The following is a 24,982-nucleotide window of genomic DNA, read 5'->3' as shown; positions in this document are numbered from 1 at the left end:
GTGACATTGTTGTATGTGTCAGAGTGTAAATGCACCTTTTCATTAGGACCCCAGATAACCTGGATGGAATAGGTACATTGACCTTGTTGTGTATGACAGGTGGCCAGTATTCGTTCTTTGGAGAGACCTCCGGTTTGACAGCCCTTAAGGCAGCAGCTGACCGACTACTGAAGGACCTCAGCCTCTGCGACGAATACGATAATAATATTGAGGTAATTGAAACCATAACTTGATGAGAAAATTCCATTTCGTAAAAATTCTGCATGTGGTCGGTTTTGCTTGTATTCTTAAACACGGTGTTAATTCCACAGCAGAAAGCGTTCCCGATCTCCGATGTGTGTCATAAGAGCTGGTTGATTAGATTGAAAACATTGCAGTTTGTGACCTAGTTGAGATGTGTCCACTGGCTTCGATTGTTGTTCATGCTGCCAGTCACTGGTTTGGGTGCTAATAGAAAATTCAGTTATATTCCAGAATTTCCTGATTCCTCGAAATTCTGTTCCAGATTGATCGTCGCGCATTTGTTCTAACGTCAAAACAGAATAATTTCACCAGAATACTTAACATGGACCCCACCGTCGGCAACAACACGCTTTTCGTCTTTACTTTGTCACATGGTGCGGAAACAAAGGTGAATTGACGAGATATTTGTGAAACATAACCGTATAGTAGGGTAGGAGTAACGTCATTTAAATCACCCCATTCTATATGCTAAATGGCGCCTTACACACTGTACATTGTCCTTGCATTTGTGTTGACCAGTCTAAACAAAATGCTTCATTTTCTCATAGATCAGAATTGAAGATCCTTATGGGGCTGTGTATGATTCCAATTCATCTGAATACAGCAAAGATGAGACTCTGAACATAATAAGATTCCTTTTCCCATTGACCAAGGTAAGATAAAGTAAAGATAAAAGTACAACTTCTTCAACTGTCTTAACATTTACGATGTATATTATCATTGTTACATGTAATATATAACTACATACATGTTGAAAGTAGAAATTGTAATACATATTTCATAATTATATGAACGACTAGCGGAAGAAGACATGCATTAACGCTGATCTAATGTCACATATTGCAACGGCAGATTGCCTCACAGATTACAACAGTTTCAACCCAATCAAAGGCATCCCGGTAACGCATATTTTCAATGATGCAAGATTGGAAAATGAATTTCGCCACTGAGCTTTGATTAAAGGGGATCTGATAAATGAATGTACAACTCTAGTGTACTATTTGTGTTCTATTTAGTTCTGAAATAAGTATCCAAAATTCACAATCATGATTTTACAATAATTCAAGCGATTAGATCATGACCTTTTAAATGAAGAATCGCCCCACTCTTTCGCCTCTAAACATACCTCTATGCCAAAAGTCAAAATTGCCTCTGAGGGGATACTGTGAGGTTTACACTGGCTGCACTTATATTTCAATAAGATTACACCACGTTATGTTTTAACGTTTACTCCTAGACGGGGACATGGAAGTATATGTTAAAACGCGACTCTAACGCGAACGAGAGCATAACAGCTGTGGTGACGTCGCACCCACGGGTTGGCACCCTGCCCTTTAAGGTGGAGACCTGGACCAGCTCTAAGACGTATGACTACTCAGGAGGTCGTAGTGGGGTCGTCGCTTACGCCTACGTTCACCAGGGATACGCTCCAATCGTCAGGGCTTTTGTGGAGGTGGAGGTGTCCAGACCAGGAGACATATTCAACATAACTCTCTATGATGATGGCATGCGTGAGTATTATGTGATTTAGAACCATTACCTTAATTAATATCTTCTTGTGCAGTGTGGCCAAGAGGCAAGTGTCAATTATAAGTCGCCCGATGAATAAAAGGAGATAAAGGTGATACCGATACATGAAAATTCAATATTTTTCAAAAGTAGTGTTGTTGCGCCTATGAACAACACCGATCACTCGAACAACATGTGGTATATTCGGCAACCATGATGTAAACCAGTACAAAACAGGGAATGATGAACTATAACATTCCGTACAAACAGAAAGAAACAAACGCGGATTGAACGTGATGGCGTAACCACCCTTCCTCCTGTCTTCCAGAGAAAACAAATCATATTTGGTCATTAGGAGTGGCTCTGAGGAGAGTCGGCATTACTCGGTTACAGTCTGTCATATACTCTTGAGCGAAACTGAGATTGGGTAAACTTACGTATTTGAAGACACGTGTTTGTCAAAGATGAGCTGGCAATAACGTTTCATTACGTCTGCGGCATACCATGTCCGGTACGGTTTTTCTTGACTGAGGGTATAGTTGTGAAGGGATACGCTTCAAAGACATGCAGTGATGGCAAGCTTCTGTTGCCAGGGATGTAGCTGTATCAATATCCAATAGCCTATCGACCAATGTATCGTATTCAGCGTAGTTTAAGCTACGTACGAGCATCGTGTTTGTATTTTATTTAGACCTTTATTCGAGGTGAAAATCCCCCCAACGTTTTCGAAGCGAGCGACCTCATAAAACTGGTTCCCGATAGGTATATAGCTCATACGACCGATTCTAAAATAATGGATTGTGGCTTCTAAAATTGCTTTCAGCGTCCATCGTTACATCTGTCGTGATCAGCGTTGTTCAGACTACCTACAAGCATCGTGTTTGTATTTTATTAGACTTTATTCTAGGTGAAAATACACCCTAACGTTTTTGAAGCGAGCGATCTCGTGTTAAGACTTTTGAAGCGGAAGTGGGATTTGTTGTAAGACTGGATCCAGACATCCTCTGCGCTAGACATCCTTTGCACTACTATAGACAGATCCCGGTTTAAGAGGATGATGCAATTCTATGGATAGACCCGTTAAATTTGCATTGTGTCTGTCAGCCGTCCCGCCAGTGGGGTGGTAGAGAGTTTGAGTTTGGAGTTTGAGACGGGGTAGCAGCCAAGACTTTTGCAAGTGAGTGGAGGTATATAGGTCACGCCAGCATTCCTCCATGAGCGCTGGACTGGTCTAGATAATGAGATGTGTTATGCCAGCGTTCCTACATGAGCGCTGGGCTGGCCTAGATTGCTCACTCAGGCTACGAACACATAAGCCTGCATGGGAGCTTGTATGTCAACAACAGGCAGTGAGCAAAAAACAGCTACCAGGGACCTGATAACCAAGTTTTTTGCTCGAAAATTATTAATCTTTTGATTTCTAGAGGAATTGTGGCCGCCGGGGACGTTTTGCTACTTTTTTAACCTTTCTATCTTTCTATGTTAATATCTACAAATAAGTTTAACGTTAATCTTTTATGAAATCTTTGTTCTTGGTAAGGAAGGTTTGAATGATCTGTTGTCAGCCCTGTTTTAAGAACTTTTTTTTCTCGACTTCGCTGATGTCAGCGGTTTTTCTAGACTTGGTTCGAATCTCCTGTTTCATTCGGGGATATTTAGTGATTTCAGACATCACTAAACGAAACTCTTCCTCTGAGATTTTGCTGTCAGAGATCGCTGTCGAGATATGATTATCGATCGTGTTTAGCTTTGCCTCGGCTAGAATTCTAATTTCATCGTGTTTCAGCGCTTTACCTTGAAGCCGACTTGAAATTAATTTAAGGGTTACTCCTACCAGTTCCGATAACCAATGGGGGCGGCTATAATGGTTGATAATAAGCTGACGTCAGCCGTGCCATGTCCCATGCTGGTCACCATTAGGGTAGTGTCTACACCGTCCAGAGCATTTGTTGCCCTATGGTATTTTTGGGGTAATCCAATGCCCACGTCACGTTCTTGTTCCAGTTGAGGTCTGATCTCACTGATTTGTCGTAAACGAAAACCATCCACGGTTTCGAGCGTTTGAGCCACTTCGTCCATGGCTGGATACAATGCCATCTCGAGTATAATATATGTTAGGAAATAAGCTTTAATTGTTCCTTTGTCAATCATTGATGAATATACTTTAAACTGATGAAGTATATATGCTCGGATAAATTAATGGCATGGAATAATATGCGTTTAGACTGAATAACCTTGATCCCCTCGAGGCTTGTGATGGGAGCCGTTCCTGGTTGTATATAAATACGACAACGTTGATGTTGATGGCGATCATACCAGCGTATCCTTAACCCAACCAGAATTGTCGAATCTTTTGTGGGGGCATCTCCAAGAAAAACTTCAATAATAAGGGTAGAACCTTGTATCACAGTGACCGACGAGTGTGGGCCTTCATTATATTTTTTTAAATACATCCATTTATCTTCGGTTTCCGGACAGGTGACTATCATATTACCCGTTTGATTTGGTAATGTTGATACGTACATTCCCTTTTCTTCAACCGGAATAAAACTGTAGTCCAGTAGAACCCCCTTGTTTTCTAGTTTGATGACATTACGATCATCATCCATGACTAGATAGGGGTAGATAAGGACAAGATTGATGATCCAGTGCAATTGAGATTCGATGATCACTTCTTGTCATTGGTACACATTGTTTTGTAAGTGCAATACGTATATGGCACTTTCCGTACCGGTGTAACAGGCCAGAGTATACCCCTGTCCCAGACTATACCCGGGATTAAACTGGGCTAGGGTTGACCGAATCCTCACGTGTCCCCAAGATCGGATAACGCATGCAATGGAGGCCTGTGAACACAGGTTTGAAACGTCACCCATGGTTATACTCGATTATGGAAGAGCCTTAAATTGGTTTTCCGACAATTTCTCATGTGTAAATTTTAAGATGATGAGATGGATATTTGGAGGTAAAAACAAATTTGTGAGCGCGATTTTTTTCTCCAAATTAATCGTCAACCCGTCAAGACTAGCATAAGCATTGACATCATTCTGTCTATAAATCGCGCAAACATGATTTGATGTTTTTAGGCCAACGAAGTTTGACTCCAGGTAATAGGTCAACATCTTGATCGGGGGAGGCCTCCTCGAGAAATACTTTGATATAAAGCGTCGAATTGGATGGAATTTCTTGTAAGACATTTGACCCATCTTTGAATTCAAGTACCAACTGTTAACTCGGATATTTTGGCTATCCAGTCGTCTCGCTAGCAAATGACCAGCTTTTCTAGAGATGAGGTTGACGAGCACACTTCTTCTTTGCGAGGGGACATAAGCCGCGATGAGAATCCCCTTATTAAGGGCTTGCATTAAATGACGATCCTTCGACTCCACAAACACGTAAGGTGACACGAGGGCGATATCGATTAGCCAGTCGATTTGGGAGGAGATCAACGTCCATTGGTTATCATTGATAAGGATCAACTGGTACAACGTCTTTCTTAAGAGACCTCGGGTTTCGACACTGTCTAAATTGCCTAGATTGCCATCGAATGCTGGTACCATCACCAATTTGTTATTGTCATTGAGGACGAGATTGTACTGCGTCTTTCTTTAAGAGACCTCTGGTTATGACATCGTCTAAATCTCCTATGTTACCACCACCACTCACATCTGTTCGCCCGTAAATGTTATTTCTTAATTTTAAAGCGTATGCCTTGCCTTATAAACCTCCAGTGACGTCACTCTATTGTTCTAGCGAGGCAGTATTTCTTGTCATATCCCAATGCCCCGTCGATTAGGGGCATTACCCCAATATCGTCCCTCTGCCCGGGGATTTTCTTAGGAATAGCACTTGACTTTGATTTTTACTTGTGTTGAAGATTGTTACGACTTTGTCTTGCCATCACTGAATGCGATCGTAAAATATGACACTATTGAAAACTTCCAACATGTAGTGCCGACACACGGTTTCGAACCCGCCACCCTTGGCTCACTAGCTTGGCGGTTTTATCCACTAGGCTACGAAGGATCGCTGTGAAGAAAAAGATTGTTTGTCTGCATGAACTGTGTGTCCTCCCAAGACGGGTAGTGCGGGTAGCGCATGTGCAGGACATGGGTAGCACGTACAGAGCACGTGCATTGCGTGCAAGGCAAAGCGTTGGCTGCCAGCCTCATTCCAGTTGCTTTCAAAAGTAAACTAAATATTGAAATTATATCTACAGTATATCTTCGGTCGGTTTATAAGTTGAATAAAGCTTACCCTTGGGCATTACGAAGAAGTGAGGATGTTTTCCCTAGAGGAATTCCGTCGGGAAAACATCCTTACTTCTTCGTAATTCCCAAGGTTCATGCTTTATCCCATACCTAGACACTGAGTTCATCGAATCTTCGTGTGTCCCAGAGATCGGAGATCGCAATGGTAGGGCATTTTCTCAGGCGCATGGTTGTTCCAGGACCAGAAGCTTGAGTAATTGTTTTACATGCAGCGTGACACTGAGATATTCCATATACACCAGTTTATGTTTTATACCTAAGATGGATAGTTTCAATTCCATGATCATGCCCTGTGCTATTTTTTTGTACTGCAGGGCAGAAAATGATTCGGTTCGACAGTACTTACACTTTTCTGTTTTCACCGTCATGGCTCTTAGCAACGGGGAAGGGCGAATTGAGATGAACGAACAGTTCGTCATAGACAACGAAGCTCGGTAATTTCGAACCCGCGATGGTGTCTCGATGACAACTCGAGAGTTCTTGCCAAGAGCCAACCGAGTCGAATGGGTTTTTCATTTAGTTTGAGATGGGCTCCAATGGGTTTGAAAATTTCATCGTATATAAACGCTGTAATAACCGTCGGACAAATGGTGGCGTTTGCTATCGATGAATAGTCTGTTGTTCCCTTTATGTTGACTGATATTCGACCAACGCGGGTATTACACAAGATCACAGAGAACGACTTCAAGTCATCCCGATGTGTCATAGATCACGTGTAGCAGCTTAAACAGGCTCGCCACTCATGATTCCTGGGAGCGTAACGAACATGTTACACATATACAAGCCATTACAATCTACATTCAACATTAGTGACGTGCTAACGAAAATGGAAATCGTGGTGGATGCGGATGGAACGAGTTTTAAAACGAATTTTATTGATATTTTGAAAAAATATATCGTGACCGTCAGTAATGCTCATGTGGTGGTAAACGTCCTTCCACACTGCTAAGAGCCGTGCCGATGAAAACGGAAAAGTGCAACGACGGCAGAATGGAATCGTTTTCAACCCCTACAGTACAGAACAACATCACGGAACTCAAAGTATCTGTTTTTGATATAAAACATAAACCGATGCATATAGGCTCTCTAAGCATCACGCTGCACATCAAACAATGATGACTCGAGCTTCGGGTCCCGGAACGGCTATGTGAGTGATAGTGTCCTACCATCGCAATCTCCGACCTAGAGGACACGTGTGGATTCGACTAAGCCGGGGCGAAGGCAAAATATACGACTTAGAATTAAGAAGCAACACTTACACGCGAGCGGAAGTCCGCGGTGGTGGTGGTAGTAAACTAGGAGATTTAGACGATGTGGTAACCGGAGGGCTCTTGAAAAGCATGCAGTACAATCTCGTCCTCAATGACAATAACAAAAGGGTGATGGTCCCGGCATTCGATGGCAATCTAGGTGATTAAGACAATGTCGAGACCTGGGGTCTCTTAAAAAACACGTTGTACCAGTTTGTCCTAACCGATGATAAGCAATGGACGTTGATCTCCTCCCAAATCGACTGGCTACTCAATATCACCCTCGTTTCTCCCTACGTGTTTGTGGAGTCGAAGGATCATTATTTAATGAAAGTCCTCAATAAGGGGATTCTCATCGCGGCTTATGTGCCCACGCAACAAAGAAGTGTGATCATGAGCCTCATCCCGAATAAAGCTGGTCATTTGCTAGCGAGTAGACCGGATAGTCAAAATACGAGTTTACAGTTGGTGCTTGAATACATGACTGATTTCACACAAGGGATTCCAAACCATTCTACGCTTTATATCGAAGTCTTTTTCCGGGAGGCACCACCCGACCGAGATGTTGAAATTATACCGGGAGTAAACCTCTGTTGACCTCGAAAACATCAAAATCATGTTTGCTCGATTTACATACAGAAAAACGTCTAGCTTACATGAGTCTCGAAGGAGTCACGATTAACTTGGAGAATCAAATCACGCTCACGAAGATTTTTCTACATCCAAAAAATCCATCTCATCAGCTTAAAGTTTGCCAACGGGAAGTTGTCGGAGAATCAATTGAAGACTCTTCCATAATACGAGTATAACCATGGGCAACGTGTCAACCCCGAATCAAAGTGCCACCATCTCGTTCTCCGATCTCGGGGACATGCTAGGATTCGACCAACCTGGGACGGAAGACACCTTGTACGTCCTGCACTTACAAAAGAACGTGTACCAACGTCGAGAAGTGATCTTCAAATTGAACTGGATTATCGATATTGTCCTGACCTACCCCTATCTCATCATGGATGAGGATGGTTATGTCATCGAACTGAAAAATCATGGGGCTCTACTGGATGGTTTTATTCCATTCAACGAAAACACAATGCACGTATCAACGTTACCAGATCAAACGGGTAATATGTAAGTCACCCGTCCGGAACCCGAATATAAACTGATGCGATTGAAGCAAAATCATAATTATGAAATCCCAGAAACGTGGATTAAAGTGATACAAGATTCTACACTTATTGAAGTTTTTCTTATAGATGACCCGGCAAAAGATGTACCAATTCTAAATGGGTTAAAAATACGCTGGTATGATCGCCATCATTATAAACGTTGTCGTATTTATTCAGAACCAGGAAGAGCCCCCACCGCAAGCCTCAAAGGGGTCATGGTTTTCCTAGAGCCTCTCATTTCACTCGACTACATTCATTTATCCGAGCATATGCACCTTGTCAGCTTAAAGTACATTCATCAACAATTGACGGTGGCTCAATTGAAGCTTACTTACTAAACTTATAATATACTCGAGATGGGATTGTATCCGGCCATGGACGAAGTGGCTCAAATGCTCGAAACCGTGGATGGATTTCGTTTGCGACAAATCAACAAAATTAAACACCAATTGGACACGGCACTCGTGGCAGCTAGCATGGGATTAGGCGTGGCAGGCGTCGGCTTATTATCTACCATCGTGGAAACACCGGTCGTCCTCGGGTTAGAAACAACCGCCAGGGTATCGGGAGTGGCGGGAATAGCCCTTAAATTCATTTCACGTCGTCTGCAACAGAAAGCACTGAAGCATGATGAGATCAGGGTTCTGGCCGAAGCCAAGTTAAACACGATTAACGATCATATTTCCACGCGATCACCGATAGCAAAATCTCCGAGGAAGAGTTTCGTTTGGGGATGTTGGAAATCGCAAAATACCACCGAATGAAAGAAGACATTCGAACCAAAACTCGGAAAACCGCTGACATCGGCAAAGATGAGAAAAAAAAGCTCATAGAACAGGGTCGACAACAAATCATTCAAACCTTCCTGACAAAAAACAAGGATCTCATCAAATATTCACCTTAAACTGTTTTTGTTGATGTGAACATAGCCTCGTGAAAAAAAAATCCCATCCAATAACCCTTGCAATACAATGCAAGAAACCACATTCAGTCATGGCTCATGTAGGAACGCCAGCATGACACACAAATCTCACTATCTAGAGACCAATCCAGCGCTCATACATACTATGTCAGTAGAACGCTCATGTATGAACGCTGGCATGACCTATATACCTCCACTCACTTGCAAAAGTTCCTGTTGCTTTCCCGACTCAAACTCCAAACTCTGGATTACGAGTCCAACAACCTAACCATCACATTGGCAAGCCAGCTGATACCTCAGTGCTCAGAACTTTGGGTCTAGGCTGGTGGCACATCGAAGGATGCCTCTCGCTAGAGCGGCGCTTTTTTAAGGGGGGCTTGAAGGCTTAATTCCCACAAATAAGCCTCTAAGGCGCATCTGCGGCAGAAACCCCGCTCTACTTCTACTGCAGCCATCTCGAAATTGGAGGGCGATATAAAGTGTGTCCCCAACAACATCGAAAAATACATTTCCTTCTCGTTAAACGGGCTGAAATTCATTGACATCATCCAGTTTCTACTATCGTCTCTCGCCAATTTGGTCAAGGCCAACGATACCATTCCCATCACCAATTGATACACCGACGGGGCAACTCGGTCTTTGCTGTTGAGAAAGGGTGTGTACACCTACGAGTACATGGACGATTGTTCTAAGTTTGAGGAGACATGAGTACCCCCCATCGACCGCTTTTATAGCCGCTTAACCAAATCCAATATCACCAAAGATGATTACGCCCACACCCTTAAGGTGTGGGAAAACTAGCCTATCAGAATTATCATGACCTGTATTTTAGAATGGATGTGTTCCTACTCGCCGACGCGTTCGAGGTATTCAGAAAAACGTGTCTAAAACAGTATGGTCTCGATCCAGCCTGGTATTACACCAGTCCTGGTCTGTGGTGGGACGCCTTGTTAAGTATAACCAGCGTGACGTTGGAATTATTAACAAATTACGATATGCATATGTTTATTGAAAAAGTCCTGCGAGGTGGGGTCGTGATTGTCTCCAAACGCATATAATAAATACGTAAAAGGCTACGATTCGAGTAAGCACGCAAACCATCTCCTCTATGTCGATGCCAACAACCTGTACGGCTGGGCCATGAGTCAATATCTACCCATCAGGGGGTTTGAGTGGGTTAATAGCAAAAAATGTAAACAGGATAACATCATGGCTGTCCGCGAGAATGTTAAGATGGGATACATATTCGAAGTGCATTTGGAATATCCTACAGAAATCCACACTGACCACAACAGTTATCCGCTGGCCCCCAAATGGCTAACGGTCGATCAAGAATGGATGTCGGGCCATCATCGATAATTGTTGGGGACGACTAAACCAGCTCAAGTGGAAAAACTTGTACCCAATTTGATGGATAAGAACAAGTACATCGTGCATTATCGAAATCTACAGCTCTACCTGTCGTTGGGGATGAAGCTAAAAAAAATACACCGAGTGCTAAAGTTCGATCAAAGTCCATGGATGGAACCGTACATTCGGTTAAACACCAAGCTGTGAAAACAAGCCACCAGTAATTTCGAGAAAAATCTTTATAAATTAATGAACAATTCCGTGTTTGGCAAAACGATGGAGAATTTAAGAAAACGGATGACCGTAATACTAGTTCAATCGCTCGAAGAGGAAAAAATGAGAAAACTCATAGCCAGCCCAGCTGAAGCAAAGTGTCTAACGAAGATTTGGCACTGCTGCACATGAACAAAAGCCACATCAGATTAAATCGACAGGTCTACTCGGGGATGAGCATCCTGGACCTCTCCAAACACTTGATGTACGATTTCTACTACAATTAGCTCAAAAAAGCAGTACGGTAATGGATGCCAGTTGTTGTATACCGACACCTACTCCTTGCTCTTAAAAATATAGATTGGTATGATACGAGCAATTATCCATTGGATCACGCTTTACACAATACGACCAAAAAAAAGATCCTGGGAAAAATGAAGGACGAATGCACCGGTACACCCACTATGGAATACGTTGGATTAAGACATAAAATGTATTCCATCCTGAAAGCCGACAACAGTGACATCCGAAAGGCTAAAGGAGTGAAAAAATACGTGGTTCAACAGCAAATCAAACACATCCTCTTTAAACATGCTCTCTTCGATAAACACACGTTCAAACACCAAATGAATGTGCTCAGAAGTGACAAGCATAGAATATACGGACTGACCATCAATAAAACATCCTTGTCGCCCATGGATACCAAACGATGGATTGCTCATAACGGTATTACGACTTATGCGTACGGACACAGTGGTATCAAAAAAAGAATCGTGAATTATACATAAATTATGGAAAAAACACTACAAAAACGCACGTTTTTTCATGGCTGCTGGAGAGGGAAACACATTTCAATACAACCAGCCGAACTGCTGCAGGAACCGCGTTGTAATACTACTGGGGTGATTGAAGCGATCTAGGACTGTCCTTGGTACAACAATACATTCCCGCCGATGAAAGATCGTAGTCCTTAAACAGTGGTTGGAGGTTTCACAATGGACAAAGTTACAACCTTATGTGGACTTGCAGTCAAAGAACCCCTACTCCAGATCCAACCCAAGAGGTTGGTTGATTTGGGGCAGACTACTGTTTTGGAGGGGATGAGGCAAGGGTTATTGCGATGAAGGCAGTGAGGACAAAACGCCAGTTATGTAGACATTCCTCAGCTGTGTCCCCGCCACAAATCACATCATCAGCTAGTTTGATCACACGTCCTTCCTGAACAAGATGACCAAGCACGCGTGACATCAGATCCTCAAGATAAGCCTCTGAACCAGGCATCCCCATAGCACAGCGTGTGTGCACGCGGTTTTCCTTTGAAAGGTGTGACTCATGGAGTTGTGAGACAAAGGTATTTGATGAAATGACTTCAGTAAGTCGGTTTTGACAATGAACCGCCACTTGCCTATATCTCTGATCACATTGTCAACATAAGGGCAGGCTGTGTTTAACAATACTGTCCAACATCTCCGAAAGAAGTCAGTAACCTACTCCCGCCATTTGGTTTCCGCACCAGGAAAGACATATTGAGGCATTCAACAGTGATGTTGACCTGCTCGGGCTTGGCCTCATTTTCCAGCTCTTCAAATTCGCATTTTAGTTCATTCAAGGCATCACGGTTGTAATGCATGTTCACAAATGCCTGCAAGTCTCCACTGTACTTTGACACTGATGGATGAAACACTAGATCAAATTCCTCATGGAGATCAGTGAATTTACTAAACACTTCAGGGTCAAGGATTGTTGCCTGACAGGAGGGAGCTCGGATCAAGGAAGCCTGAGTAAGTCTAGCCGTGGCATGACTGCTTTGATATTGGCCATAACAAACGGCGTTCAAACCCTTGATAACGATCTGGTTCTTGGCGGGTCGTGTAGGAATATCATTGCTTTTATTGAAAAGAATTCTTGCAAGCATGTCGACATCAAGTCGTTTGACAACGAGGGCGTCAAGTTGGAAAGAATCATTTTCTCTGGTCAATGTGCAGTGGACTCCCCAACTTGTCGGCCGTTGGGATGCACTACTGATGTACTACAATTAGATGAGCCATGACTTGACAAATGACCCCAATTTGCATGTATGGGAACGCCCTCAAGAACAGTCCATTTGAAAAATGAGTGAAACAGGTTGTCCTCTAAAACTTGAAAAGTTCAATTTCTTCGTGCAAATCGTGTATTGATTGTTATATCAAGTGTGTGTAAAGCTAAGATCCTTAGAAACTGAACAAAGACAAATATAACTTTATTTACAAAACACCACAAACAAATGCTAGAGAAAAGAACATTTGTTATGTTTACAAACAGATGTATAATCGGTATATATTCTGGTGCATCCTCTCCACACAGGGGTCAAATACCGAACCATTTACTGATTCAGGCGTACTTCGGGCCTTAGTCGTCACTTTCTTAATGGGTCTCGGTGTTTAAATCACTTGCCAGTCCTACTTCGATCATGATTTTGTCAATTTCCTTTTCTACTGCAATTTCCTGTTGCCAGTAGCCATCTTCAATGGTTTTAACATGTTTACAACTTTCAGACCATTCCAGACATTTTCTCGTTTATGCCAACTCTTAGCAAAGTTTTTGTGAACTGCAAGTTTTGTTTAGCAACATAATTTTTGACATTGGCCCAGTTCAATTCAACTGGGTTCAATTCTGCTTGGTAAGGAGGAAGAGGTAGTACATCATGGCCATGTTGTTTCAACATAGTGTCTACTCTATAGACAGGGCCCGATATGTTGGATTTTGCCAGACACAACAGTTCAGCTTTGAGCATTTTATCGTCAAATGCAATATTGCGCCTTTGTAGCCAAGCTTTGATATCATCTTTTCTGTTAGCCGTTGTTTGACATTTGTCCACTTGCTTACTGTGGTGAGGCGCATTATCAATAACAATGACGGAGTGGGGTGGAATGTGTGGGATAAATTTTTCTGCAGCCACTTGGAAAAATTATCAAAATTCATCTCGTCGTGATAATCTGCTGATTTGAGCTTTGAGTCAAACACAAGTAAAGCATTTGGTACAAAACCGTTTTCGGACCCCACATGAACAACAATAAGCCGAGGTCCGGTACCGGACGTCTGAACCCCATTTATCACAACCTCACCATCAAGCTGCAAACATTTTGGTACAATGCTGGAACAATGTTTCATCAACAAAGATGATTATTCGATGTTCATCTCGACATTTTATATTGCACGTTCGTATTGCATGTGCTTTGCAAGGATGTCTTTTCGTTCCATTAAAACCTTACGATTTGACTGCGTTTTTCGCCACCTAAACCCCATGTCTTTCAGATTTTTTCAAAACTTTCCTTTGAACCCTGGTAATGCAATTGGCTTCTTGCCATATCATATATCATATCTAGAGTAGGCAGTTGCTTTTGTACTCCATATAAACTTTGTACAAATTGACGGACTGCACACCGGTCAAAATCATCAAGTTTGTGCTTGGAAGTTTTGGGTTTGCGCAACTTATAAAAGTAGGCCTACTCGTACCCCTGTCACCTACTGCTTTAATTCGTTTTAAAGGAAAGACCAGTAGCAAGGCTACTTTTTGACATAGCGTCTACTTTGGTTGACTCCCTTGCCTGAGAATGAACGATTTGCCCATTCTCCCACGTGTTAAACAGAAGCGGTATCAAGTTCATGCCTGGTCAGCATATATTGCATGTGCTTAATCTACCCCTAGCAGCCAAGTCTATTCATCTAGATTCCCTGCCCCGCCTACCATATTTTTCGTAGCACCAGTGTCTAAAGTTAGACGAACAGGGTGAGGCTCATAAAAGGCGTTGAGGTATGGGGAGGGTTCAACACTCACACGTTTAATGCTGGGCTGATCAAATAAGAGGTTCTGTTGTTCTTCCTGATCATCGTCTGAGCACTCACTACTCTTCCTCCAAGCCAATAAACCTCGAACTGCCAGACATCATGCGCTTTTCATAATATCTGCAACTCCTAAGGTAATGGGTATTATAAGCTGGACGCTCAGCTGTTTTGCACAAGATACAGAATTTACCCACTGAAGGGTTACTTACTTAGACATCTGGTTGAGACTAGTGGGAGACTGTTTGTTGTTTGGGAAGGTGGACGTATAAGCTCTGAAGGCTTTTGTGTCTTCAATGCTACACGGGGTGGTGGGGTAGCCTAATGGTTAAAGCGTTGGCTCGTCACGCCGAAGACCCGGGTTCGAATCCCTACATGGGTACAATGTGTTAAGCCCATTTCTGGTGTCCCCCGCAGTGATGTTGCTGGAATATTGCTTAAAGCGGCGTAAAACCAAACTCAGTCAGTCAGGCAATGCTACACAGTTCGTCCAGCAATGACGACAGGCTTGTGAAATCTCAGGTTGGAGTGACGCCAGAGTCTGATTATGGAATTCAGACCCATACTTTCGCTTTGCAAGCTGAGGGAGACCAGGATGGATCAGCTGTAACCACAATAATCGTGATTTTCATGGTTGGGGAGATTGTCATCAGCGACTGGTTCCAGACCATGGTGTTGAATGCCACATCCGGTAGTGAGAAGGTTGTCTTCTATGAAAGCGACCAGCCTTTGAAACAAGTCCTCATGACGTTCCTCTGTCTGGAGTTCTATGTCAACACCATCTAGAAAATTGGTTGCAGTGGATTGGAACCCATAATGCTGCCTGACCTTCTGCCATATGTCATGAACAGAGTCAAGCTGTCAAAGTCAAGCTGCACATTTTCTGCGCTGCTGTTTTTCATTGTCCTGTAAGCCCCGAGTAGGATTAACGGCAGGGTTTTTCCCGAGAAAAGGGGAGAAATTGTCATCTGATGACAAGATATAAACTGGATTCTGTCGCCAGTTTTCAAAAGAGGTTATGGTTTCGTGTTTGGTCAACTGCCACTGCATTGGAGCCCGATTTTGAGCCATGATTTCGATTACAATAATATCACGAAATTGCAAGCACTCACGACGTTATTTGAACGTCCAATGAACATAACATGTTTGTGCAGGTTGCTCATAGATTGTGTAGATATGAAAATAAACGATGTCACTGGAATCCTATTTGTCGGATTATTGACGTGAGTAAGAATGCCGCTGCCACCACACCAGTGAACATAACCGATCTCACCAGGCGGTTTATTCGGCAACCATGATGTAACTAGTACAAAACTCGGAATGGTCAAGTATACCATTCCATACAAAGAAAAAGAAACGAACGCCGATTGAGCATGATGGCGTTGTTCTTTTGGGATTTTTGTTATAATTTTGCCATCATAATGCTGGTTTGTGTAGATGGAACAGATACACTGCGCAAAAACGCATAGTCGTTATATAGAAAAATGTCAACTTGCATGAATATGTCATGGGAAAAGTGGCTTGCAATGTTCTGAGGAATCGTAAGCAGGGAAATTGGCTACATACATGGCTTGAAGACGATCATTGGCATTCTTTATCTAACTGAAAGAATATCGTTATGTCATCTCACTGCTGTAAATCGAAACATCGCCATTGGATGTTTGGAGGCTGGAGAGTCTCTTGCCGTTGCACGTCGCCTCAGTGTTCTATCAGTCGTTTATCAGACCGATATCAACAAAGCAATTTTACGCAAAAAGTGACAGACCTCTAAGTGATAGACCTCTGATTACCACGGCAACATAGGTACATAGGACATACTAAGTCCCACGTAGGAGATACTAAGTCCTACGTAGGAGATACTAAGTCCTACGTAGGAGATAGTAAGTCCTACGTAGGAGATAGTAAGTCCTACGTAGGAGATACTAAGTCCTACGTAGGAGATAGTATGTCCTACGTAGGAGATACTAAGTCCTACGTAGGAGATACTAAGTCCTACGTAGGAGATATTAAGTCCTACGTAGGAGATCACCGTGGCCCTACTACGCTTCCGTAGCTATGTCGGTAGTACGTATTCTTTGCATTTAAGCTTGCTGCACAATTTTATCCAACGGAAGTTTTGTTATATTTAGTGTCATGAAAGGTGGTTAACCAACCAAAACCCCAAACCCACGTATGTCGGTAGAGTCAGAGTAAGTTACGTTACGTTGTGTTTGTTTACAGCTTTTCTTGTGGTAAATCATCGCACAGACCCACAAGATAATTTTTCTTGATTGGCCTGTTCATCTATTCTCGATACCTAAAAACATATAGTTAACATTGATTTTGCTTACAAGATGGAAAAATATGATCGAAATCAGTAGAGATTTTTTAAGCAAGTGATCATTCGTTACCGTTATAGCTCAAATCTAGCATCCCAGTAATAGTCTTCATCACTGTACATTTGGGGCCCGGCGGTCTGTTGTTATAAATGTGCCCCAACCAAGCATTCTGTATTTATTCACCTTGCCATAACATTATTCATTACCAGAACTAATTTACGTTACTATAATTTACGTTACCGCCATATTTGGAAATTTGGAATGTTTCGCGAAACTTTTGTGTTTTGTTGTCTGGTATTGCCGAAATGTCAAATGTGAATCAAACTTTGGCAAGTGAAAGTAGTTTTAGGTTGTTATCGCCCTTTATGTATAAGTAACGTAAATTACATTGCGGTAACGTAAATTGCGTCAATGAATGCTTAACGATGTAAGTTGTCTATGCACGATATTTTCAATTCCACCTCCACATGATCCATCCATGTGACTTATCGATGAACAGTCTGTGACTCAAACATTTATTGTTATCTATATATTAAATTTCTACCATGACTACGGTATCAGACGACGACTCACACTTCTTTGTTTTTCTTGTGTATTAAGAGTCTCGGGTACGCTAAATTCAGTGTTCACTGTAGCTTGACCGTTCCCGCGAAAGCGAAACCTAAATTGAGGAGGTTTAATCCAGATTTCGCTTTCCCGGGCCATAACCGTAAAATGCAACAGAAGGGAGAGACAGAGACAGAGTTTATTTTCGGTAAAAGGGCCGTAGGCCCAAAATACATTCAAAAAAAATTTCCAGAGTAGTCACTAGAACAAAAAGTGTGCCTAATATTTCGAATGCATAAGATATTTTACAAATTGAATGCTTCAGATTGCATTGGTATTGGGTACCGAAATATAATTATATTATTATGTTTTGCCTATTGCTCGTAGAGCTGAAGTATTCTTACTTGTTCGTTTTTTCACAGTCCCTGACAACACAGCCAATGACGGCGTTTACAGCAACTATCTGCTCGGCTTCAAGTCCAACTCCCGTTACTCTATGGATGTGAGGGTTGAGTCGGTGGAGGGAGAGACTGTCATCATCAAATCTGGGAACACCCTGTCTGGCAGAACACTCTCTGTCTTTCAGAGTAAGTGTTATATTTATACAGCAACACTTGACAACAAGACAAGAGTTTGTCCATTGTAGGCCATTAATTAGCCCAGTTATATCAGCATATAAGCTTAATGTTGGATGTTAGTCTGAAGGGATGCTGGTCTTAGACCTTCGGCGAAACACATGAACATGAGTTCTGGTGCTGACTAACCTTCAAACATAGTCGTGACGAACCCTGAATCCGAACCCAAGATCATACGTTTCTGGCATGCCAGAGGACCACAACTCTGTACAGCCTCAGAAGACTAGTCCACCCGTCCCCATCTACCATAAACGAGTATCACACAACCTTAAATTGGATCAGGTAGTTTAAAGACAAATGTACTTTAAGACAAATGTTCCAGTCGTATCAGCTTTTCTGTATCAGCCCCGATCAGCACGTATCGCTTATTCACTTCGATTTTGATTTGTTACGCCATAGAGCCCATCACTTTCAACAGTACCAAAAGCCTATTGATTTGGGCTTTTCATCTTCATGAGGCGGACACGCCCTGATTTAACTGAACTACAGCTGAACTACTAACTGAGTCCACGTTTTCATTAAAACCAGTATCTAACATCTAACTTGTATGCTTCATCACTCGGTTATCAGCAAATTTCAGTTGTCTTAATCCATGGTTGATGTGCACTTTTTGGATGAATGGATTTCAATGTTTCGAGTAATTTTGATTATGTAAGTGAATGCTGAGTAACGTCGTTCCATTAGCTATACGACACTAGCCTATAATAGTATACTCAACGTTCCATGAAACTGGAAAATGGTCCAACCCTTACTGTCCGACTCTTATGAGAAAGATAGGTTATTCATGATCTATCCCAAAATGACCCTCAGTGATTTGTAGGGATTGCGGGAATCGGGTTGTGATGTTAGCTCAGCTGGTGTATTGTCATCATACCCCTGCAGAGTTCATTGTAGGACGTGATGCCATTATTTATATACCATTGAGACACACGCGTAAAACAATATCCACTTTACTCACTCGTCAAACTTTCCGGACACGTTTACATATGACCCATGAAGGGAGGAAGTAACAGTGTTACTAAACGTGCACTGCTGTCACTGCAAACACCATTAAAACTATCATGCAACTTTTTCTGATATTGATGGTCGTATATTTCTCTTAGACACAACACCACCAGTGAGTTATGAAAGGATAGAAGCTTTCATCAGAACAGCTTGTCATCGTACCTATGTGGGGTTTGTTGTAGGACTCTATCTGTTATTTATATACCACGGTGACACAAGAGTAAAGTAACATTCATTCTACCCACTCCCCATCTTATCCAGACACGTACACATACGCTCCATGAAGGGAAGAAACAACCGTATTGGTACACGTGACTGTTGATACACGTGACTGTTGCAACCTTTTCTGATTTTGATGGTCGTATGTTTCTTCTAGACACAACACCACCAGTGAGGAATGAAACGGTGGAAGCTTTCAGCAGAACAGCTTCTCCAGATGCCATAGATATATCTGGCTATAATTCCTCAGTTGACCAGCTGGATCCAGGACGAGTCACCGACCTTGACATTGCTATAGAAAACAAACTCAATCAGACCGTGACCTTGTCTTGAACTGCTCCAGGGGATGACCTGAATGTCGGAAAAGGTGAGGACCAGAAGTACTAAAGGAAACGTAACTGTGGTTTTCATAAAGTTATATTAACCAAAATTTATTCCGAATTTAAATGCATATTGTTGAAGACATATCCTCGATGCGCGTTTTGAGCGTTTGCTGGACCCATGATAATCGCACATGTGTTTTTCTTAAATGTGTGCAACGCACAGTGATAATTTAGCCATCCCTTTCTTTAATAGTCAATAACTCCCACGCAATGCCAAGGTTGCTTGTAAATCATCGTTTGCGCGCCGTGAGGAAACAGGAATTTCATCCATATCAAAACATGTTATCATGAGATTCTCTCAGGAGACGTCATCTACAGCAGGGCAACATTCATGACATGACGTGGCCCGTCGTCCCGTGGTCCATCTGTCTGTGTATGTAGGCCCGTGGGGCGTCACCAGGACACCCGTATAAAGAAATCGATACCAAACTGCCACACTAACAGTTCGTACAATTCCTGTGTTGAAAGTAATTCATGGCATCCGGCTCAGGGAGCAAAACGCCCAGCCTCGGGGTGCAGCAAATGTGCCTCCACGTTACCGTTGGTACAACGTGATGTTGACAACGTCTGAGATTCAGAAGGCAAGCGTTGGACAGTAGGTTGTTCACAGATGAGTCAGCTCTAAAGGTCGTGCAAGGAACAGACCGTTTTGGTGACGGTTTCGTTACCACCATAGTCAGGTTCAAACTAAAATTGTAATCATATTGGGTAGCATCACAACTCATGAGAGATCTCAATTCAACATTCTTCATGGCATTTTGAACGTCGTACGCTACCGGGACGACAAATCTCTGCTGCCAATCATCTTCTGAATCCGACCCGCCGCTGCTGCCTCCCCTGTATCAACTCATCTGGTGGCCACATCTGATTTTGACCTTGTCGGTTACACCAACCCTCTTTTAGAACGTATTCTTCTGTCTCTTGTTACATTTTGTTTGTTGTTTAACGCCGCACCCTGCAATATTCCAGCTATATGGGTCTCCTGTTACAAGAAATTGATTATGTTAACGGTTTTGTTCAGGTAAAACTTTGATACTGGTATCTTCATTAATATAACATTTGCGCCACTAACATAAAGCTTATGTTTACACAAAAGCCGTTGTCAGAGATATACTTCTTGTTTTAATTTCTTTTACAATATGTTAACAGTCTTACATTTAAATCACACATGGCAGTTGTTCATTGCAGTTGCAAAATATGAGCTGCGGGTTGCGGTGACTTTTGCGAGCCTCAGAGTTAACTTCACACAAGCCTCGATGGTTATGAACGAAGATTTAGTCACCGGAAGCTTGGACCCACTTCCGGCAAGATCACAGCAAATGGTCACGATTCGGTTACCGATCAACTGGCCAAGTGATTTCTACGTTTTGGGCTTAAAGCGTTCGACGAAGCCAGTCGCCAGTCAGAGTTGTCGAACCTTCGTTCCATCACCTTGAAGCCTCTCACCATTCCGCAACAAAACCCTGCCCCTGAGCCTGCCCCTGAGCCTGCATCCGAGCCTGCCACCAACTTCTTGATATGGGTCGGAATAGGCCTGGGAGCGGCCGTAACTGTTGCAGTTGTACTTGGTTGTCATAGTGATCTGTATGTGCATGAGGAAACCTAAAACTAAGGAAAATCCGATATAAGGCTCTTTGGCAAAGACGGTGAATGTTAATAGCTTTTTTAGAATTTACGTAGACTAAGTATTACAACGTGATTATGTGTAATTTTGCACTGTGCATCTTTATTTGTTTCAATTACTTAAAACACATATCCTCACATTTGCTTGTCCGATGATTATCTTGTGAAACATGTTTGTGAAACATGTCGAGATTCAGTGCGATTCAGTCCAGTGCGCTTTGATGTTACGTTCTTTAGTTTTACAGATGAAGATGTTAGTAATTTTACATTACACGCTTGCATGATATTCAACTGACACTCTTTCTCAAGGTATTACTTTTTGATGTCAGTAAGTCTTCTTATATGTTAAAATCTAAAACCTTTTTATGACTGAGAACTGAGAGAATTGTTCATTTCCGGGAAGAATTGAAAATGTTATGCTACCAGTAAATTGTAGTGGGACTAGCTGTATGTTAAGATATTGTACAAAAGAGTCCCCAAAACGAAATGGTAAGCTGAGCCATGGTTATTAAACAAATGACACGTGTTATATGTATTCATTGATAAGCTGCAGTGTCAGGGACATTTGTCAGTGTCGAGAGTTGTCCTTGAGTCGCTATGCATTGTGCAAAACTTGATAAAGAAGTTGTTCATCTATATACCCCACGCTTACTTGCTACTTCTAATGCCTATCTAAGACCTTACAGCCAGATGGTGATTTTTGCCATCACAAACAAAATTTAGATGTGAGTAATATGCATTGCACTCATTTTCAGCGCGAGAGTTGTTTTAGCAACGTTTATCATCATAACGACGTCTGGCATCTTGAAACAGTGTTACATTGAATTGCCTGCTTTGTATCTTTGTCCTTAAAATACATTCAACAATAAACGAAAGGAAGTGGCAGACAGTGTTTTTAATGAAACGATTAAATGAGATATTCGATCAGCCGGAAACGATGGAGATTAGAGATTAACATTAACTTGTGATCATTTTGCCATTGATAACTGTCAAGGCACACGACGAGCGGGTTTGTATAGATGTATATCAAGAACACACCGAAGAGCAAATATATATTGTCAATGCCAGAGAATACACTGTCTCCATTATCCAGAACATTTTTCACTGGGCTTAAAGCGCGTCCCGGTGGCTCGCGAAACGGGTAAGCATGTCCTACCCAAAGTGAGTGAGTTCAGATTTACGCCGCTTTTAGCTATATTCCAGCGATATCACGGCAGGGGATTCCAGAAATGGGCTTCAGAAAATTTTACCCATGTGGGGAATCGAACCCGGGTCTTCGGGGTGACGAGCGAACGCTTTAACCGTTTAGCTACACCCAACGCTTATTGTTCAATGATAATTTCGTATGCATACCAACCTGAGTGTTTTCATTGGCACAAACATTGAGTACATGTTGCCTGAACACTGCAGATATCATTTACAGTTCTGGGCAGTACAGTACGGCACACTACAGTACAGGCGCAAATTATTAAAAACGTGATTTTGTCGCACGTACTAGTTATTCCGCAACAGTTTTTAACGATGGTGATCGTTAGTTGTATACCTGTTAAAGGCTCACACCACAATGCCAGGATTATCAGCCAGAACGAGCTCTTGGGATGTCTCAGATGGTGGCTTCGAAAAGCTATATTGTCAGAAGATTCGGCTATAGAATGCAGACTATTAACAGACTAATGAGCCGCGTCAGGCAGACTGGCCAGATATTTGACAATCTGAAATCCCAGAGAGTGAGCAACATCACCTGCGCATTTATCAACTGGATACACCCAGTATCAGCAGGGACACAGTGATGAGACGACTGCGTGCTGTGGCCATTCTGGCGTATCGACCATTTCAGAGGATGTCATGAACCCTTTCAACATAGACTGAATCTTCTAGGTAGGGCTAGAATCGTGAGACGCGGGGAACGTTGTATTTGGGTACGCTGTCTGTGGTGTTTGGCAACATGTACAAAATGTTGTACTTGTAAGTCACAATAATAACACGTATGAAAATATTTACAACAACCACAATATAAACGAGCCAGGTGTGGTCTATCAATTGTTACTTATTATATGGCTATATATATATATATATATATATATATACTTCTCTTAAAAAGTTATGACTCACTAGTGTAAATATAGCCACTTACTTCAGGCAACTGTTCTAAACCAAAGTTTGCTAAATATTTCATACTGTTTAAAGGTACTGTTTACACATGAACTGATGAATTGTAAAACAAATTCGTAACGTTGAAAAGATTATTTTCAGGAGTTCAGTAAATGATGTAAATCAGTGAAAATTGGAGAATTCTTTACACAACTTTACACCCCAACGAAGCTGTTCACATGCACGATATTTGCACATGCTTTACAGCAATTTGTTGCATGATCCCCGTATAATTCATCTGCATGAGGTTTGCAGTTGGTTCCCCCAAGTTAGTGAAGAAATCATTCTTCGATGTAACAATATGTGTGTGTGTGTGTGTGTGTGTGTGTGTGTGTGTGTGTGTGTGTGTGTGTGTGTGTGTGTGTGTGTGTGTGTGTGTGTGTGTGTGTGTGTGTGTGTGTGTGTGTGTGTGTGTGTGTGTGTGTGTGTGTGTGTGTGCATAACATATAGTGAGTGTTTTAAGTGAGATATTTTCAGAGAAGTATAATATACTCAACAATAAAGTCAAGGACCACCTCACTTAACAATATCACAATATCTAATGATTCATAATGTGATCCATATAATGCTTAAATATTGAATATCGGAGTGGTCCGGAGGGTGCTATAACTGCTGAATTTAAATATTATGGGACCACATACCAATATCATCTATCAGCTTAGTACGTACAACATAGCAACGTGGATTGTTGTTCATTTAATCAGCTATTGGCTGACAGTGTTAAGCTAACATCGATATTGCTCAGTTGGAGGTCTTTCCTTGACTTCCTGGTACATTTGTGTGGAGCCTTTCCGAGTTGTCCTCGTCCGTCCTGTAACACCATTGGGTAGTTGATTTCAATTACTTACTTCCTTGTTCACGCTTTGTGCTTGCACTGTTTACGACACAATACGTCGGTGTCGAATTTAGCAACATTTAGTTACACTCGACTGGTTCTCAAAAGCGTGCTTAGAAGGAACAGAAAGAAATAGAGTGTGGAATTCCCTGAGCGATGAGTCATCGCTATTGACAAGACTCCTTCGAGAAGCTTGCATAATTCATACGCTCAGACACATGTACAGTTTAATCCAACACAACATACGTTAAAAGAATTCAAGGGTTAGTACTTTATTACTTTGTTACTTGTTATCGAACATTCTTGTCGGAGTACAAATAGCAGTTGGCAAAACCAGTTGAAAAAATTAATACATATAATAAAACACTTCCAAACCCTCGTATGTTACATGGATCAAATGCAATCGATATCAGGCAAGGAAATATCTTTATGGTTTGTTTAAACATTGTTTTGACTGTATCAGAATTTATTTTTGCGACTTTCCTGTTCCCCACTCCGAGGACCCTTGAATGACCATGTGG

At 42.0% G+C, this 24,982-nt stretch overlaps 1 protein-coding gene across 1 annotated transcript in view; it reads left to right on the top strand.

The window, feature by feature from the left end:
- The window catches only part of LOC124286276 (calcium-activated chloride channel regulator 3A-1-like), a 52,727-nt gene extending 31,563 nt beyond the window's left edge, over positions 1 to 21,164 (top strand). Inside the window, exons 6-12 of the mRNA XM_046722634.1 lie at positions 100 to 212; positions 506 to 631; positions 792 to 896; positions 1,481 to 1,754; positions 18,033 to 18,197; positions 19,627 to 19,836; positions 21,041 to 21,164. Of these exons, the coding sequence (XP_046578590.1) occupies positions 100 to 212; positions 506 to 631; positions 792 to 896; positions 1,481 to 1,754; positions 18,033 to 18,197; positions 19,627 to 19,802 (959 nt within the window). The 3' untranslated portion in view covers positions 19,803 to 19,836; positions 21,041 to 21,164. The remainder of the gene's footprint in view (positions 1 to 99; positions 213 to 505; positions 632 to 791; positions 897 to 1,480; positions 1,755 to 18,032; positions 18,198 to 19,626; positions 19,837 to 21,040) is intronic.
- Positions 21,165 to 24,982: the final 3,818 nt, after the last annotated feature.

The sequence above is a fragment of the Haliotis rubra genome, unplaced genomic scaffold (assembly GCF_003918875.1).
Source record: "Haliotis rubra isolate DU_JTF1 unplaced genomic scaffold, ASM391887v1 Scf38, whole genome shotgun sequence".
Lineage (NCBI taxonomy): Eukaryota > Metazoa > Mollusca > Gastropoda > Lepetellida > Haliotidae > Haliotis > Haliotis rubra.
The sequence above is the reverse complement of the archived record's forward strand: the minus strand, read 5'-3'. Positions and strand labels throughout refer to the sequence as shown.